Consider the following 16,064-nt stretch of genomic DNA (forward strand, 5'->3'; position numbering starts at 1 on the left):
GCTAGTAGATGCATTTACCTAAACGAATGCAAGCTAGTAGAACGATATTTCGCGGCGAGATTGGCCAAGTAATTAATTATTCGATACGGCCGGGTCATCCGCGGAGCAAAAATCGTCCGAGAACTCGATCTCGCGACGATCGACTCGGCGGTTCCCCGCGCGCGCGTAAGTTCCTGCGGGGTGGGCGAGGGGCCGCCATGACAGTCGTCGTATTTTCTGTTAACTGCGAGCACGTAGCGGCTTCGCGAGCGACGTTATCGTGAAAATCTCGCGGGGCTCGGCGTCCGTCACGATCGAAAGCGACCGTCCCGCATCCCGACTTTGTCGGGCTGCCCGTTGCAGTTATTGAGAAGACGATGGGCGAGCGCGCGTGGCCATTATCGGTGATTTGTTTGTGGGCGTTCATGGCGAGGTGAGACGTCGAGAGACGGCCAAAGGAGCACGGCGCGGCAGTGTCGAGAGAAAAAGAGAGAGATAGAGAGAGAGAGAGAGAGAGAGATAGACAGACAGTGGCAGGCCTGTGCGGAGATTCCCCCCTCTGCCTTCCCTTCTCGCGCCTCCTCCCCGCGCTCTTCGTGTGTCGCGACGAGCGCGCGTCTCCCCCGTTCCGTCTGTATATGTGTGTGTGTGGCACAAGAGGCGAGGAGGAGGCGGCCTCGGAGCCGACGGAGAACGAGATGCGAGAACCGCCGACGGCACCGCGCACCACGTGAGTTCCAATTTCTCTTCTCGTATACTCTCTCGTGTCGCGGAAAGTCGAGTAGAGTCGCGGCGCGCCGCTCCGCGCCACACCGCGCGTCCGTTTCCCCCTCGCCCCGAATCCGCGTAGCACGTCCATCTTGTCGAGCCCCTTGTCCCCTTGTTGCTCTCCGCGAACGAACTAGCGACGAGGCGATGACTCGCGCAGCGGGCGACGGTGGCGAGAAACGATGCCCGACGACCAAACGTCCGCCGAGAATCCGGCGGTCGCTGCCGTTGTCGACGCTGTTGGCTCTTGCTATTCGGCCGCGTCGCTGATACAAGCCTGTCCGTTTCTCCGTCGTAGCGGTTCTTCTCTCTCGGCGGGGTCGCGCCATTAAAACATCCCATCCCGTCTCGTCCGTTTCGCGTTTTCTATATTTTTCTTTTTTATCTTTCTTTCTTTTTTTTTTTTCTGTACATTTCTCCTCCATCTTTCTCTTCTCTCGATTAAAGTGGATAATTTCGAATATACACATATTTCCCTTTATTTTAATCACGGTGAGAGAGAAAGAGAGAATCCGATGATTGGGTTAATTGCCATAGAGATTAAAGATGCTAAGAAAAAAAATATCCACATCTACACGCTACTACATCTGCACGCTATATATGTATATATCACACCTATATATTGTATATAGATCAAGGTTTTTATTCCCGAATAATGAACTAACGGACTTTGCACGCATTCGTAATTGGGCGGTTTTCCCGCCAGCGGAAGTAGGCGAAACGCGCGCGCGATCGATAGCTGCGCGCGCAGCTTGAACGCGGCGAGATGAGCTAGTAGATGCATTTACCTAAACGAATGCAAGCTAGTAGAACGATATTTCGCGGCGAGATTGGCCAAGTAATTAATTATTCGATACGGCCGGGTCATCCGCGGAGCAAAAATCGTCCGAGAACTCGATCTCGCGACGATCGACTCGGCGGTTCCCCGCGCGCGCGTAAGTTCCTGCGGGGTGGGCGAGGGGCCGCCATGACAGTCGTCGTATTTTCTGTTAATTGCGAGCACGTAGCGGCTTCGCGAGCGACGTTATCGTGAAAATCTCGCGGGGCTCGGCGTCCGTCACGATCGAAAGCGACCGTCCCGCATCCCGACTTTGTCGGGCTGCCCGTTGCAGTTATTGAGAAGACGATGGGCGAGCGCGCGTGGCCATTATCGGTGATTTGTTTGTGGGCGTTCATGGCGAGGTGAGACGTCGAGAGACGGCCAAAGGAGCACGGCGCGGCAGTGTCGAGAGAAAAAGAGAGAGATAGAGAGAGAGAGAGAGAGAGAGATAGACAGACAGTGGCAGGCCTGTGCGGAGATTCCCCCCTCTGCCTTCCCTTCTCGCGCCTCCTCCCCGCGCTCTTCGTGTGTCGCGACGAGCGCGCGTCTCCCCCGTTCCGTCTGTATATGTGTGTGTGTGGCACAAGAGGCGAGGAGGAGGCGGCCTCGGAGCCGACGGAGAACGAGATGCGAGAACCGCCGACGGCACCGCGCACCACGTGAGTTCCAATTTCTCTTCTCGTATACTCTCTCGTGTCGCGGAAAGTCGAGTAGAGTCGCGGCGCGCCGCTCCGCGCCACACCGCGCGTCCGTTTCCCCCTCGCCCCGAATCCGCGTAGCACGTCCATCTTGTCGAGCCCCTTGTCCCCTTGTTGCTCTCCGCGAACGAACTAGCGACGAGGCGATGACTCGCGCAGCGGGCGACGGTGGCGAGAAACGATGCCCGACGACCAAACGTCCGCCGAGAATCCGGCGGTCGCTGCCGTTGTCGACGCTGTTGGCTCTTGCTATTCGGCCGCGTCGCTGATACAAGCCTGTCCGTTTCTCCGTCGTAGCGGTTCTTCTCTCTCGGCGGGGTCGCGCCATTAAAACATCCCATCCCGTCTCGTCCGTTTCGCGTTTTCTATATTTTTCTTTTTTATCTTTCTTTCTTTTTTTTTTTTTTTTTTAAGAGTATATCGCGAGGTTAAAATATAATGATGGTATTATCGACACGATGTTTCTTTCTCGCTCGTCATCGTCATCGTCATCGTCATCGTCATCGTCATCGTCATCGTCATCGTCATCGTCATCGTCATCGTCATCGTCATCGTCATCGTCATCGTCATCGTCATCGTCATCGTCATCGTCATCGTCATCGTCATCGTCATCGTCATCGTCATCGTCATCGTCATCGTCATCGTCATCGTCATCGTCATCGTCATCGTCATCGTCATCGTCATCGTCATCGTCATCGTCATCGTCATCGTCATCGTCATCGTCATCGTCATCGTCATCGTCATCGTCATCGTCATCGTCATTCTCTCTCTCTCTCTCTCTCTCGCGCGCGCGCGCGGCGCTCGTTCGCCTCACGCGATTGTTTATGCGTATTCGGGTTCGGGACGTTCGGAGCTCGGGCGCGATTACGCGATTACGCGCACGACTCGCTGCCTGCTGTCCATCGCTTTCGTGGCAGGGCAGACTTTTCGAGGTTAAGCGGACGATAGCACGTTTTCGATCGATCCCTGACAGATCGGGCAGATCAGGCAGATCGCGACTGCGTAGAATTCCGTCGATCGCGTACGGCGTACGGCAAAACTCTTGCTCTTTCAGGTGTACACTCGAGTACCGAAAGCGCAAATCGGGAAAGATAATGTAATATGGTGTGCAGTTTGATACGTTGCGAAAATCGATATTGTATGATAAAAATCATCAACGAATTCAATATGTTTGCCGTTGCGCGTTACGTTATTTAATTAGTGCCCGTGCATCACTTTCGCACCCTAATTAAGCGTGTACGACTGATGATAGTTTAGAATTGTTCCCTTCAATCTCGAATATCCTTACGTACATTTTGTACGCATTTTGTACCCATTGTTTTTAAGCACTTTTTCACGCGTAACGATGTAAAGATTAATTTTTCGTAATGCATTTTACAGGATGAACAATGAAGTATATCAGACACGTTTAATTAATATCCTTCAGTGAACGAAGATGAATAGTGAGCAGCATGCATTGCCAGCGACTACGCAGGCACAACAAGAGGTGAGGTACTTTCCCATCGAAACAGGCTATACACCAAACTACAAATGCGCAAATGATCATTACACGGATGCACTATGCCGATGTTAGATATATTAAGACATTTGTATAATGAGCCTTGTTAATTCGTGGATTGTTTCATTTTTGATTTGCTTTAACAAATTGTGCCTTATCTTTCAAATTAGATTTAAAATTTGATAAATATATATTTTAATGATTTAAGAAACTTAGACGATGTATCGTTTAATAATAATTGTATGCAGTGTTTAATTTATATATTTATATTATTTCTATATTTATCTTATTTATATTAAGTTTCATTATTATACATTTTTGCCTTGCATCTTTACAATTATTTAGACTGTTGTAATTTGTAGTTTTTAGGTTAGAAATGCTTGTAGCATATTGCATACAACGTACACAAGATGGCTTACGCTTGAATTTCTCTACTCTTGTAACTCTAACACTTTGCTTATCTTCATTATAGTATATAATATTTTAATGTATCCAGTTCTAACAGGTTGCATATACTTACGCGAGCTTGAAAACATAGTGTCTATTTATGATCGGTTTGTATGGCTTGATAGGTGTATGATAGAGCGTTTTCTTCTCAATGTACACACGATACATAACACGGAAACACCAACAATCACTCTCTTCGATAGTATAAACTTTCTTCAATAACGAATATATCCATGGAATTATTTGCGTTGATGCACATGTATCAAAAGTGGCGCATTTGTCGATTGGTCTTCAGCCTGGTGCATGCCGCTGCATGCCCTATCAATGTTGTACAAATGTCTGAATGTATATCGGTAGGATGTAAACGCGGGTCAAAGTGGTCGTCCATCATACCCAGGTGGTTTGGCTACTGCGACCGCGAGTCTTGGCAATGTAGGGAGTACCCCCCATTCATCCACGGACCTGCGTACTGTAGGTTCTGCCGTAGCGTTAGCCTCCTCGGTAGCTAAGTATTGGGTCCTCAATTTTCACGGATTGCTTCCTGGAACGCTACCTCAGGTCTCGGTCTATCATCCCCCCCACAACTCCTCGCATAGGAGTGGTGGCAGTGGGGAGGCATCATCCTCCAAAGAGTCAGCTTCTTCACTGAATCAGGAAATGGCGTTGACTTCCAGCTCGCATCATCAACAACAATCTACAGCCGCGCATCATCATCATCAGCCATCGGTTAACAGCAGCAGTCACCACAGTTCTCTGCAATCGAATCCGCAGGTTTGTTAATGTGTAGTAGCACGTGTTTTGTGTAACGACTTAAAAATTTGAATGCGGCTTACTCTGATCCGAGCAGCGATTAGACTTATGCTTTTGCCGCAATTACGGTAACACGTACAATCTTTTATGGAAATGCGTGTGAATAAGCGACATATGTAGCGATGACAGCCGCTAACGGCGTATAATACACGTATACAAAAAAGAAATATTTGAGAAGTGCTCAAATATAGAAATTTATAATATGGCCATAATTTTATAAAGAATTTTATTTTGTGTTTCATCGCTCTATGTATAAAAACTATTTTCTAAATATCAATTATCACTCTACTTGTTACGCTGCACAATCTTGTATACGCACAGATTTGATTTGTTAATTATTTGATACATTTCTACCATCAACGCAGAATGCTCAAATATCAATGAAAGCTCGTACAATTTTAATCCTGTATATAAGTTATTCGTTTAAAGCTCTTGTTTTTTTATCAATGTACGCAAAAATGCGTATTAAATAACAATAATAATACATATCGCGTATATGTATTTTGTTCTCTAGATTCCCGTATCTCTTCCCGGCCTTAATTTAGACGGCGCGCATATACCGGCGAGCGTAAGTCACCTGCAGGCTGCGCATGCACAAATGCAACAGCAAATGCAGGCACAAGCACAGCAGCAGCTGCATCAGCAGCAGCAACAGCAGCAAGCGCAGCCGTCGCAGCAGCAGCAACAGCAGCAACAATCTCATCACCAGATACCAAATCATCAGAACGCCCAGAACAACGGACCGACAGGGCACGGCCAAAACGCGCAGCGAGACGACAACAAAGTCAAGGACGAGGGTGGTAGCTGCACCACCGAGCGTTGCAGCGACAATCAGGTTCACTGTCAAGTTCAATGCGATCTGCAATTACAACCACCGCAAGATCTTCAACAGAGCTTGATGCAACAGCAGCAGCAGCAGTCGCAGATTGGGGTCAACATCAGCGGAAATTCCACCACCGAGGGGGGAAGTCAAAACAATTCTGAAAAGCCCGAGAAAGAAAAGGAATTGCGGCAACTGAATATGACACAGTATGTGCAAAAAAATATTGCATCTTTAATCGTCAATGTTAAGATAGATAACAAGAATGTTGTTGCAGATTCCAAGTCCCTGACTTAAAGCCAGGAGGACACATGATGGATGTGAGAACAGCGGACGGATCGGTTGTGAAAATTAGCGCGGGTAACGAGCAGGATTTGGCGAAAACTCTCGGCGTCGAAATGGTACAAAATATGTACAAGGTGCGAAACACAACGTTGTAATAGTTATATCTGAAAGTTGTGCAATAGTTGCAGTCCAATAAATTCTTGTCTTTTACTCGACAGGTGAACGTTGAAGATATTAATCAACTCCTGGCTTATCACGAAGTCTTTGGCAAGCTACAAAGCGAAATTGCGGCTGGAACGACTCTAGTGGGTAGCACTGTTCCTACGCAGACAGTTACCACGATACAGAACGGTACTCCAATCGTGCAACAGGTTCCACTGAACAAATTTGACATAAAGTCGAGTGACGGCGAGGCGACTCCCGGTCCGAGTGCGTCGCCCGTGTCGGTTGGCAGTCACGCTTGCGAGATATGCGGAAAGATCTTTCAATTTCGTTATCAGCTCATCGTGCATCGCAGATATCATACCGAGAGAAAGCCGTTTACGTGTCAGGTACACAGCGCAGTGAATCTACGCATGCAGTAGCGGTTTATTCAAAATGCAGGTATACAAGTCGATATTAAATTCATGACGATTTCAGGTATGCGGTAAAGCGTTCTCAAACGCGAACGATTTGACGCGTCACGGCAAGTGCCATTTGGGTGGATCCATGTTCACTTGCACAGTCTGCTTTCATGTTTTTGCGAATGCACCTTCGCTGGAACGCCATATGAAGAGACATGCTACCGACAAACCGTACAATTGTACAGTGTGTGGTAAGAGCTTTGCGCGCAAAGAGCATTTGGATAACCATACGAGATGTCACACCGGCGAGACACCGTACAGGTAAGTCTCGTATAATTTCTCAAAATGAGATAATTAGAACTGATATATAAATTTCAAATGTGACAATGATGTGTTTTAATATAAATAATATTTTTAATAGTTATATATAATGTATATATATACATATATATCATTAAAAGATCACAAATCTTTTTCCATTAGAAATTGTGTTTTCTATTTATTCTCAAGAATCTTAATTATTTGACGTTTAAAAAATAACAAAGAAAATTGTGACACGATTGTGTTGCAGATGCCAATACTGTTCGAAGACATTTACCCGAAAAGAACACATGGTAAATCATGTTCGCAAACACACTGGTGAGACTCCACATCGATGTGATATTTGCAAGAAGAGCTTTACTCGCAAAGAACACTTTATGAACCATGTTATGTGGCATACAGGAGAAACCCCTCATCATTGCCAAGCCTGCGGCAAGAAGTATACACGTAAAGAGCATCTCGCTAACCATATGCGCTCTCACACGAACGACACTCCGTTCCGTTGTGAAATATGCGGTGAGTTATGCAATTTTCTATTTTTTATATCTTTCTGCGCGAAATTTAAAAAAACGCAAATGACAATTTTTGTTTGAAAAATAATTATCAGGTGAAAAAGAAAAACATTTTTAGCGTAAAATCTTTAACGAAGCAAATCAATGATGTATTTAATGGGACGATTCCAGAAACTTTCTAAATTTACAATTGTCTTCTTTTCTATAAATTTGACACGTATTCAATTTTTGCAAATAGAAGGGAGATTGGCTCGTATTTAGCAATTCTCTAAAAATAAACAGGCCAATATGAGCTCAGAAGCATAGATATTTGTGTGATGATAACACTCATTTTTATCTCATAACAATGTTGAAAATGACAAAAATCTATATTCCTTTATTCTCCTAGTCTTATGCAACTGAAATACAGCTATCATTTATAGTCATCATATTTGTATTTTGATTGAGGACACGAGTAAAAATTATCCCACCATTTTCAATAGTGTTGGCGAATGTATCATCACATAAATACCTGTGTTTATTAGCTTGTATTAGCCTGTTTAGTTTTAGTTATTTGAATTTGTCAATACTTTAATCCTTACATTCTTCTGATACTCGACGTAATATCAGCAATTTATAACATAAATATGATTCTAAAAAATTATTCTGTGAGAAATTATATAAAGAGCATGTAGTGATAATCGATCATTATAGGATAAGAACACACACATTTAATAAAATATTAAATATATTTTATTAAATGATTTTATCACAAGGGCGGGGAAAAATACGATTAATGTAGGTTTAGTGAAATGTGAAGCTTTAATAAGGTAAGTAAGATATTATAAATTTAATTTTAGTACATGTGATTTATTTTTTTAGTATTATATATATATTAATACTAAAATGAAAAAATTAATTATTTTTTATTTTATTAAAATTTTTGAAAGTTATGTATTTTTTAATATAAAATTCTTATTAATGTTTATCTTAATGAGATGTAGTAAAACTCGCAATTATAGATTCCGGTGTTATAAAATCTGTTATTTTAATGTATTGAACATTATATTAAAAGTGGAGTACTATGATTAAATACCACTAAGATAAAAAGTAAATCTGATCCATAATCTAACTTTAGTTTTTAAAATCAAATTTATCTTTTTTACAAGCTAGTTTAGTTTTAATATAACAAATATGCTTATTAGTATGTTTTTGTATAGATGTGAAAAACATATGCGCTTTTTAATATACATTGGTAGTATTTTATTTGCGTTAATATAAAGAATCGATACAGTGTGTATATTTTTCAGAGAACGCATTGTAAGCTTTAAATTGTTTATATATATATGTATAGTTATCTTTTATTGCCATGTATTACTTTTGCCAATTTACTCTGAACTGAATACTTGAAACATTTCTTTAATATTAAATAAAGAAATGAGGATTCCGTTTACAGAGATGTACAATGTTTCCCAATGAGGAAAATATATTCATGCAATCTAAAAGAAAGCGGATAAATAATTTAATTGTTGTATTATTAATATATCTATGATTTATAATATTAATTTAGACAATTTAATTTTATGCATTTATAAAGTTATTAATTTATTTTCATTAAAAATTTATCTTTATGATTGGTGCAAAGATCATGAGAAAAAAAAACAACTAAATTTTAATGTGATAAAAATAAATAATATAATTTTATTTTAGATATGTACAATATTTAAGACAGACAGAAAGAGAGAAAGAGCTCAATTCATTTAACTTATCATCTATTTTAAAAATCTTTAATTTTACTTGAAATTTTGAATTAAAATATCTGAAAAATATCAAGGAATTCTCAGAGAATTTTTTTTACCAAATTTGAGTAGACACTATATAAAAATCTCTCTGTACATTTATATGAAAATAGAAATTTCAATAGCAATCATATAATTAGAAATAAAGATGATCTGAACGCTTTCATAAAGATAGATTGTGAAATTGTCGGGAGAATTCTGCATCTCTGAAACGCGAACAAATCTCAAACTCCGCAAAATTTCGGAGATTATAAAAACTAAGAACATAAAAAAAAAATTTTTAATCGACGCTGCCACGTAAGCGCGGAATCGATGGGACTTGAAGTTTCTATCTCGAGTCGTATACGCGAATTGACATGAGTTACGTCGAACGCGCTGTACGCATGTCGCGGCCGCAGAGCCGCGCCGGTTTATATACATGGCGCGGTGAAATAAAATTCGCGAGAATTGATCGCGCATCGCGAGTAGCCGCCTCTCCCTCCGCGCCCATCCTCGTTCTCTCTCTCTCTTTCTTCTCCCCCTCTTCCCTCCCCTTTCTCTCTCTCTCTCTCTCTCTCTCTCTCTCTTTATCGTCCCTCTCTTGCCTCCCCTTTCTCTCTCTCCCTCTCTCTCTCTTCTCCCCCTCTTGCCTCCCCTTTCTCTCCCTCGCCCGGCCGGTCTGCTCTCGCGGGGCGCGGGTCGTGCGCATTCCTTCGCGGTGGCAAGGGGGTGCTCCTCTAACCTTAGAGAATTGTGATCGTGTCGGTGCGCTTGCCCTCGTCTACCCGCCCACCTCCCATCCGACGACGACGACGACGACGACGACGACGACGACGGGGAACCCCTTTCTTCCGTTTTCAGTCCTCTGGGGACGGGGAACCCCTTTCTTCCGTTTTCAGTCCTCGGAAATCGTGCGAGGCTGCTACCGCCGGCCGGCTCTCTATAAGGGGCCCTTTATTTCTCATCCAACATTTGGCCGTGAACTGTGATGGCATGACTTGCTATTTCGTAAATTTAAGCGGTTCGTATAACGTTCTTTCACCTTATCCCTCGCTCGCTCGTTTCGCTTGCTTGTATTATTCGTCATCTCAGATCCCCGATATATTCACGTTTTGCCATTTTTATATCGATGATATGTCGAAATTAATTCCGCGATGTAGACTGCTTTCTTCGCAGTTGTTTTTGATCGGTGACCAGGATGCTGGTCTTTGTCGCGAAGGGCCTCGACTCTTTGCCAATCGAGTAGAATAAACTTGGCTTTTTATCGCGTCATTAACAATATCATTTTATTATATTGATCTAAATATAATTGTAATAACGCTCGCGGGGGTTTTGCATCAGCAATTTAATCATTACTACTGCAAATTAAATGGTCGGCGCTGCAGCAGAATTCATCGATTTCGTTTACACGTCACTCGAGTATTGTAATGGATTCGATATTTGGCAACAAAATTGATTTTGTGTAAATCGTTAACTGCGTATTGAGGGGAAGCAATTAACGGCACGATAATTATATTTTCAGTAACTTTGGTACGCGATCGCGGACAGATGTAAATGTAAAAGTCGCATCTGCCATAAAGTGGGAAATTCGAAATTTTGTATTTTTACTCGATAGGGCTGTAAGCATGCGCATCGACCTATTACATGTCACGTGATACATGTATATATACAAGCGCACGTTGACTATATCTAGTGTAATTTTTAGAAATGGAAATGGAAAAAATTTCTGCGATACAAATTCTACAAATTTTATTTAATTTTTCGCAGTTAGATATTTTAAGAGAAATTTCTAAATATGTATTGTCAATCATATGCAAAATTTGGAAATTTTTTGGCGATCTAATTACTGTTGACAAATCGGTGGTCGATAATCTTTTTCCATACATCATTTTTTGTAATTTCATGGGTGTGATTATAGTTTAATCAATTTATAGGTTGAAAAATATGATTTTAATGCTTTTATACGTGTAAAAAGAAGGGAAACATCTCGCAAGTTTATTTTCGCATAACTTATAATGACCATTAATGATTCATAATGACACAATCATGATTCGTGTCTAACGATAATATGTGTATTTGGAATCGTCCTATTGTTTATACGCATTTATCTGTCTCATTTGACAATTGCAATCTAATAAAATGTGCCTGTTTTTGGGTCTTTTTTTCTGTTTTTCGCTGCCGTTGTACAGGTAAGTCGTTTACGAGGAAGGAGCACTTCACGAACCACATAATGTGGCACACGGGTGAGACGCCGCACCGCTGCGACTTCTGCTCGAAGACGTTCACGCGAAAGGAGCATCTCCTGAACCACGTTCGCCAGCACACGGGTGAGTCTCCACACCGATGCGGCTTCTGCTCCAAATCGTTCACCAGAAAGGAACACCTTGTTAACCACATCCGCCAACACACAGGTGAGAGCGGTTGGCAGATGTTCACTTCACGGGCAACCGATATAATCGTTATCTCTATTAAGAGTAGTTGTATTATCGTGACCTATTTATGTACATATATTGAAAAAGAAAGAGATCAGTATTTTTTCTTTTTTTTTTTATTTTATTTTATTTTATTTTTTTTTTTAGAATTAAGAGATCAATTAGGGACTGCGAGAGTCACCTCGTGCGTAACATTTGCTGTACAAGCTGACTTTCCTTTGATGTAACGTACGGATACGGCAATATATCGAATGTACAATATCTGTAGCACAGGATTTTTCACACATGCGGATGATATTTTTTTCCGCTAAAAAATAATTAACAATAATTCTTTGCAATATTAGGTAAAAATCCTAAACAATTGAATTAATTCTGTTAATACTAGACTATTAAAGACTGAAATTGTTATAATGTATTACACCCCGTAAAAAAGAGGTTTGGGACCACAACTGACACAACTTATCGATTGATTGGTCTTTTGTTTAGAATCTTTTACGCGTTAGAATTAAGAGATCAATTAGGGACTGCGAGAGTCACCTCGTGCGTAACATCACATTTAGGTGATGCGATCGAACACGAGTCGAGACACTCGTTTCTCCATTTGCTTCCGGTTTCACACATCTGGCTTACATACGGGCTATTTCACTTCTACTGGATTCACGGCTTTTAAAAGCAATTATTGACAAATATAGAATCGATCTTTTCTTAAGGAAAATAGAATGCTCACTGTATGTTATAACATGAAACATCTTTGAAATGAAACGTTACGTTGCAACAAACTTGATTTGAAATTGAACAAAGAATAAAATTCTGTTATCTATTTAACCTTTTAAAGTTTATATCGCGAGAATCTTTATATTTTTAATTAATCATAACTCAAACTATTATATATTTCAACATTTAAATATCAGAGTCTGTCTTTATTTAAGGGACTCTGGCATTAATGATTGATCTGCTAGAATTGAAATACCCTGTATATGTGTGTGATGCATTTAGCTGAGGATCAGACATTTGCATGAGATTTGATTTAGACGGGGTCGTCATAAAATTTCACCACAAGTTCACTCTCATTCAGTCGCTCTCATCGTACGTATCTCTTAATGTTTACACCATCGCGCATCTAACTCGATCTGATCATCGCAAAAAAAATCTCCCATCATCATTGAATTCCTAAGAACATTTGCTGCTGTTCTGCCTAATACACCGCTCTCATATCATACCTTTTATTAACAGCGTTCCACACAAAAGTTCCTTGCATTTATAAGTGTTCATAACTCTCGTTTGCATCCTCGATAAAATTATCAATCAAATTTTGTATTTTATATGTCGGAGACTTGTAAATAATTTTATTGCTCCTATAACTTCATTTCATTGTCATTGATGGCACAAGTCTCGAGCTCAGTTTTAGTTTTAACGCTAATACAGAGTATTGTGATAGATTAGATACGAGATTCTCGAGAAAAAAATAATACTTGCTTCTTAATCGCGAAATAGAAAGTTTTATGCTGAAAGTAATAGTAGTGTAATAGGATTTCAGTATTTGATATATACAAAGTTATATATACATATATATACATATATATATATATATATATATATATTCGATTGATTGGTCTTTTGTTTAGAATCTTTTACGCGTTTTAACTTTAAATACGTTAGCTTTAATACAAGATATGTATTTCTAATATGTAAATTTAATTTCTAGATATAGAAAGAGACAGAAAATATATCAGGATTTATTCCGTTCGATATTATGCCTTCTCTGTGCGTTGCGTCAGGCAAAACTCGCCTTGTGCAGGATAACTCCACTGAGTTCTGAATGACGAAAAATGTTTCCTTTTTTTTTTTTTTTTTTTTTTTTTTTAATTTTTTTTTTTTCTCAAACGTTGCGAATTCGCTTGTAAAATATGTACAGGGGAGACGCCCTTCCGCTGTTCATACTGTCCGAAAGCATTTACGCGGAAGGATCACCTGGTGAACCACGTCAGGCAGCACACGGGTGAGTCACCGCACAAGTGCCAGTATTGCACCAAATCCTTCACGCGGAAGGAACATTTGACCAATCACGTGCGTCAACATACAGGCGAATCGCCACACCGATGCCACTTCTGCTCCAAGTCATTTACTCGTAAGGAGCATTTGACGAATCATGTGCGCATCCACACTGGCGAATCTCCACATAGGTGTGAGTTCTGCCAGAGGACGTTCACTAGGAAAGAACACCTAAATAATCATCTCCGTCAACATACCGGAGATTCCTCACATTGTTGCAACGTGTGCTCCAAACCATTCACAAGAAAGGTACGTTGGCCTTGTTGTAAGATTTATAACGATTTACATTTGGTGTTGACATATTTAATTAAAAAGTAGAATCAAATAAATTGGCAATTTCAATTTTTTAAACGATCTAATAATTCATTTATTTTATAATACTTGTTCGAAACGTAAAATATGATTCAAATTTCTCTATATAATATTAGCAACGCGTATCACACAATTTTTACATTTTTAATGTTTAACGAAATTTTAATTAATCCTTTAGCTATGAGACATGAAAATACTTTTTGCTCCTTGCATTCATTATTTCTATATTAATTGGTACAAGATAATAATATATAAATAATATATTGTGTGTGCAACAATATATACTATGCATAATAAATTAACAAGAATAAATTCTCATTTGACAAAAATATTGATTGAGAATTTAATTAAACTCTTTTACTCTAACCCATTTTTACGCTTTTAATTTTAATATACACGCACTAGCTTTGTAGCTAAAGGTTTAATCGGATCTCTATTTGCATAACATAATGAGTGATATTCTTCATATCTTTCCATTTTCCATTGCAGGAACATCTTGTGAATCATATGCGTTGCCATACCGGTGAACGTCCATTTGTGTGCACAGAATGTGGCAAGAGTTTCCCATTGAAGGGCAATCTTCTCTTCCATATGCGCTCGCACAACAAGGGCAGCAACGCCGAGAGGCCGTTCCGCTGCGATCTGTGTCCCAAAGATTTCATGTGCAAAGGACACTTGGTCTCACACCGGCGCTCGCACTCGGACGAGCGGCCGCACAGTTGCCCGGACTGCGGCAAGACCTTCGTCGAGAAGGGCAATATGCTGCGACACTTGCGCAAGCACGCGGCCGAAGGACCGCCGACGCAGGTTAGCACGCCGTCAGCTATACCGCAAACCGGTGTTTTGCCGATACCGGCGGCGGCGGCAGTCCTGGTCGGACACCCGTTGGCGCCACCGGCGCCCCCCGTCGTCCCGCAACATACAGTGGTCGTGCCGACCCCGCCCGGCGTACTGGCGTCGTATTAGATCGTGATCCAGATGCGAAAGGAAGAAGCAAGAGGCAGAAAATCTTAAAAATGCCTATAGAAGCTCGGAAAATTTTTCCGAGGATGGAATAAAACAAAAACAGTAAGAAGAATAGAGAGGAATAGGAAAAAGAAGAAATCTGAAAGAAGGCGTCTGATATATACTGTGTGTATACTTAATATATACGATTGTGTCGAAGAAGTGTGAAGATTGTGCGCCGCCATTCGTTGTTTCCTTAAGGAAACTTGGATTGCAATGGGGTTATTAATACATGGGATTATTAATATACGCTATATATTTGAATCATCATGTGTCTCGCGTGCTGCGCAATCCACCTGCGATTCTGCAACAGTTTACATATACCATTTTTATTTCGTAAAATTTGCAGTGAACTTTATTCGGGACGATATAAAGCGATCGTTCGGTGATATGCGCATAAAACATCATATATTGGAACATTAACGCACGATTACTCGACTTGCAACAATGGCGGTGTATTATCCAAAGTTTTTGGTTTTGCTTCGTTTATATGCTTATATACTTGATAAGTATATGTCGTTTGTGGTAACGAATGTGTAAGCGTGTATTCGTTTCAAATTTGTGCAAAAGGAGCATCAGAGTATGTCGGAACTTTGCGACTATGTGATGTAATAATTAAATATGTAATAGTTCTTCTTCGTTAATATTGTACTTTAGTAATCTTCCGTAATTTTAACAAAAAGGCACTAATTATATAATGTCGACGGCGAATGTCTCGGATTATTATGTTCGTATGTTATTTTCACATGAGAAGAGTGTATCCGTATAAATTCGCCAGTTAGTAAAGTTTTCGGGAATTGTGGTGGCACATATATAGTACTGTCAGAAAAAATATATTCGCGAATAACGAATAACGACTTTGAGAGAGAATATGTATTGTATATAAATATATATGTATATAGGCATTAGCATATATAATATATATTATGTTATATATGCTAATATATATTAGTATTAGCATATATAATAATTTTCTATATATATA

The 16,064-nt window shown here is 40.7% G+C and overlaps 1 protein-coding gene across 21 annotated transcripts; it reads left to right on the plus strand.

Annotated features, from left to right (window-relative positions):
• Window positions 1-70: 70 nt before the first annotated feature.
• On the plus strand, window positions 71-15,159 carry LOC115235940 (zinc finger protein 271-like). Of its 21 annotated transcripts, none has more exons than XM_029808056.1 (11): window positions 71-709; window positions 3,646-3,751; window positions 4,568-4,981; window positions 5,535-6,049; window positions 6,118-6,259; window positions 6,344-6,676; window positions 6,765-7,009; window positions 7,260-7,525; window positions 11,468-11,689; window positions 13,626-14,011; window positions 14,564-15,040. In XM_029808056.1, exons 2-11 carry the CDS (start codon window positions 3,701-3,703, stop codon window positions 15,038-15,040), a joined length of 3,051 nt encoding a protein of 1,016 aa, XP_029663916.1. In that variant the 5' UTR covers window positions 71-709; window positions 3,646-3,700. The 21 variants fall into 21 exon arrangements, with proteins under 21 accessions (XP_029663916.1, XP_029663924.1, XP_029663937.1 ...); XM_029808064.1 differs by having other exon boundaries at window positions 71-412; XM_029808067.1 differs by lacking the exon at window positions 71-709 and adding an exon at window positions 1,749-2,226 and having other exon boundaries at window positions 11,468-11,605; window positions 14,564-15,159.
• Window positions 15,160-16,064: the final 905 nt, after the last annotated feature.

This window comes from Formica exsecta, unplaced genomic scaffold (assembly GCF_003651465.1).
Source record: "Formica exsecta isolate Colony F162 unplaced genomic scaffold, ASM365146v1 scaffold237, whole genome shotgun sequence".
In the NCBI taxonomy this organism is placed as follows: domain Eukaryota; kingdom Metazoa; phylum Arthropoda; class Insecta; order Hymenoptera; family Formicidae; genus Formica; species Formica exsecta.

What these genes read in the sequence shown, in the direction of transcription:
- LOC115235940 (XM_029808056.1), top strand. Translation starts at nt 3,701, where the DNA reads ATGAATAGTGAGCAGCATGCATTGCCAGCGACTACGCAGGCACAACAA. An exon ending in CTCTGCAATCGAATCCGCAG is followed by an intron (nt 4,982 to 5,534) that starts GTTTGTTAATGT and finishes TTTGTTCTCTAG; the next exon opens with ATTCCCGTATCTCTTCCCGG. An exon ending in CCACATCCGCCAACACACAG is followed by an intron (nt 11,690 to 13,625) that starts GTGAGAGCGGTT and finishes AAATATGTACAG; the next exon opens with GGGAGACGCCCTTCCGCTGT.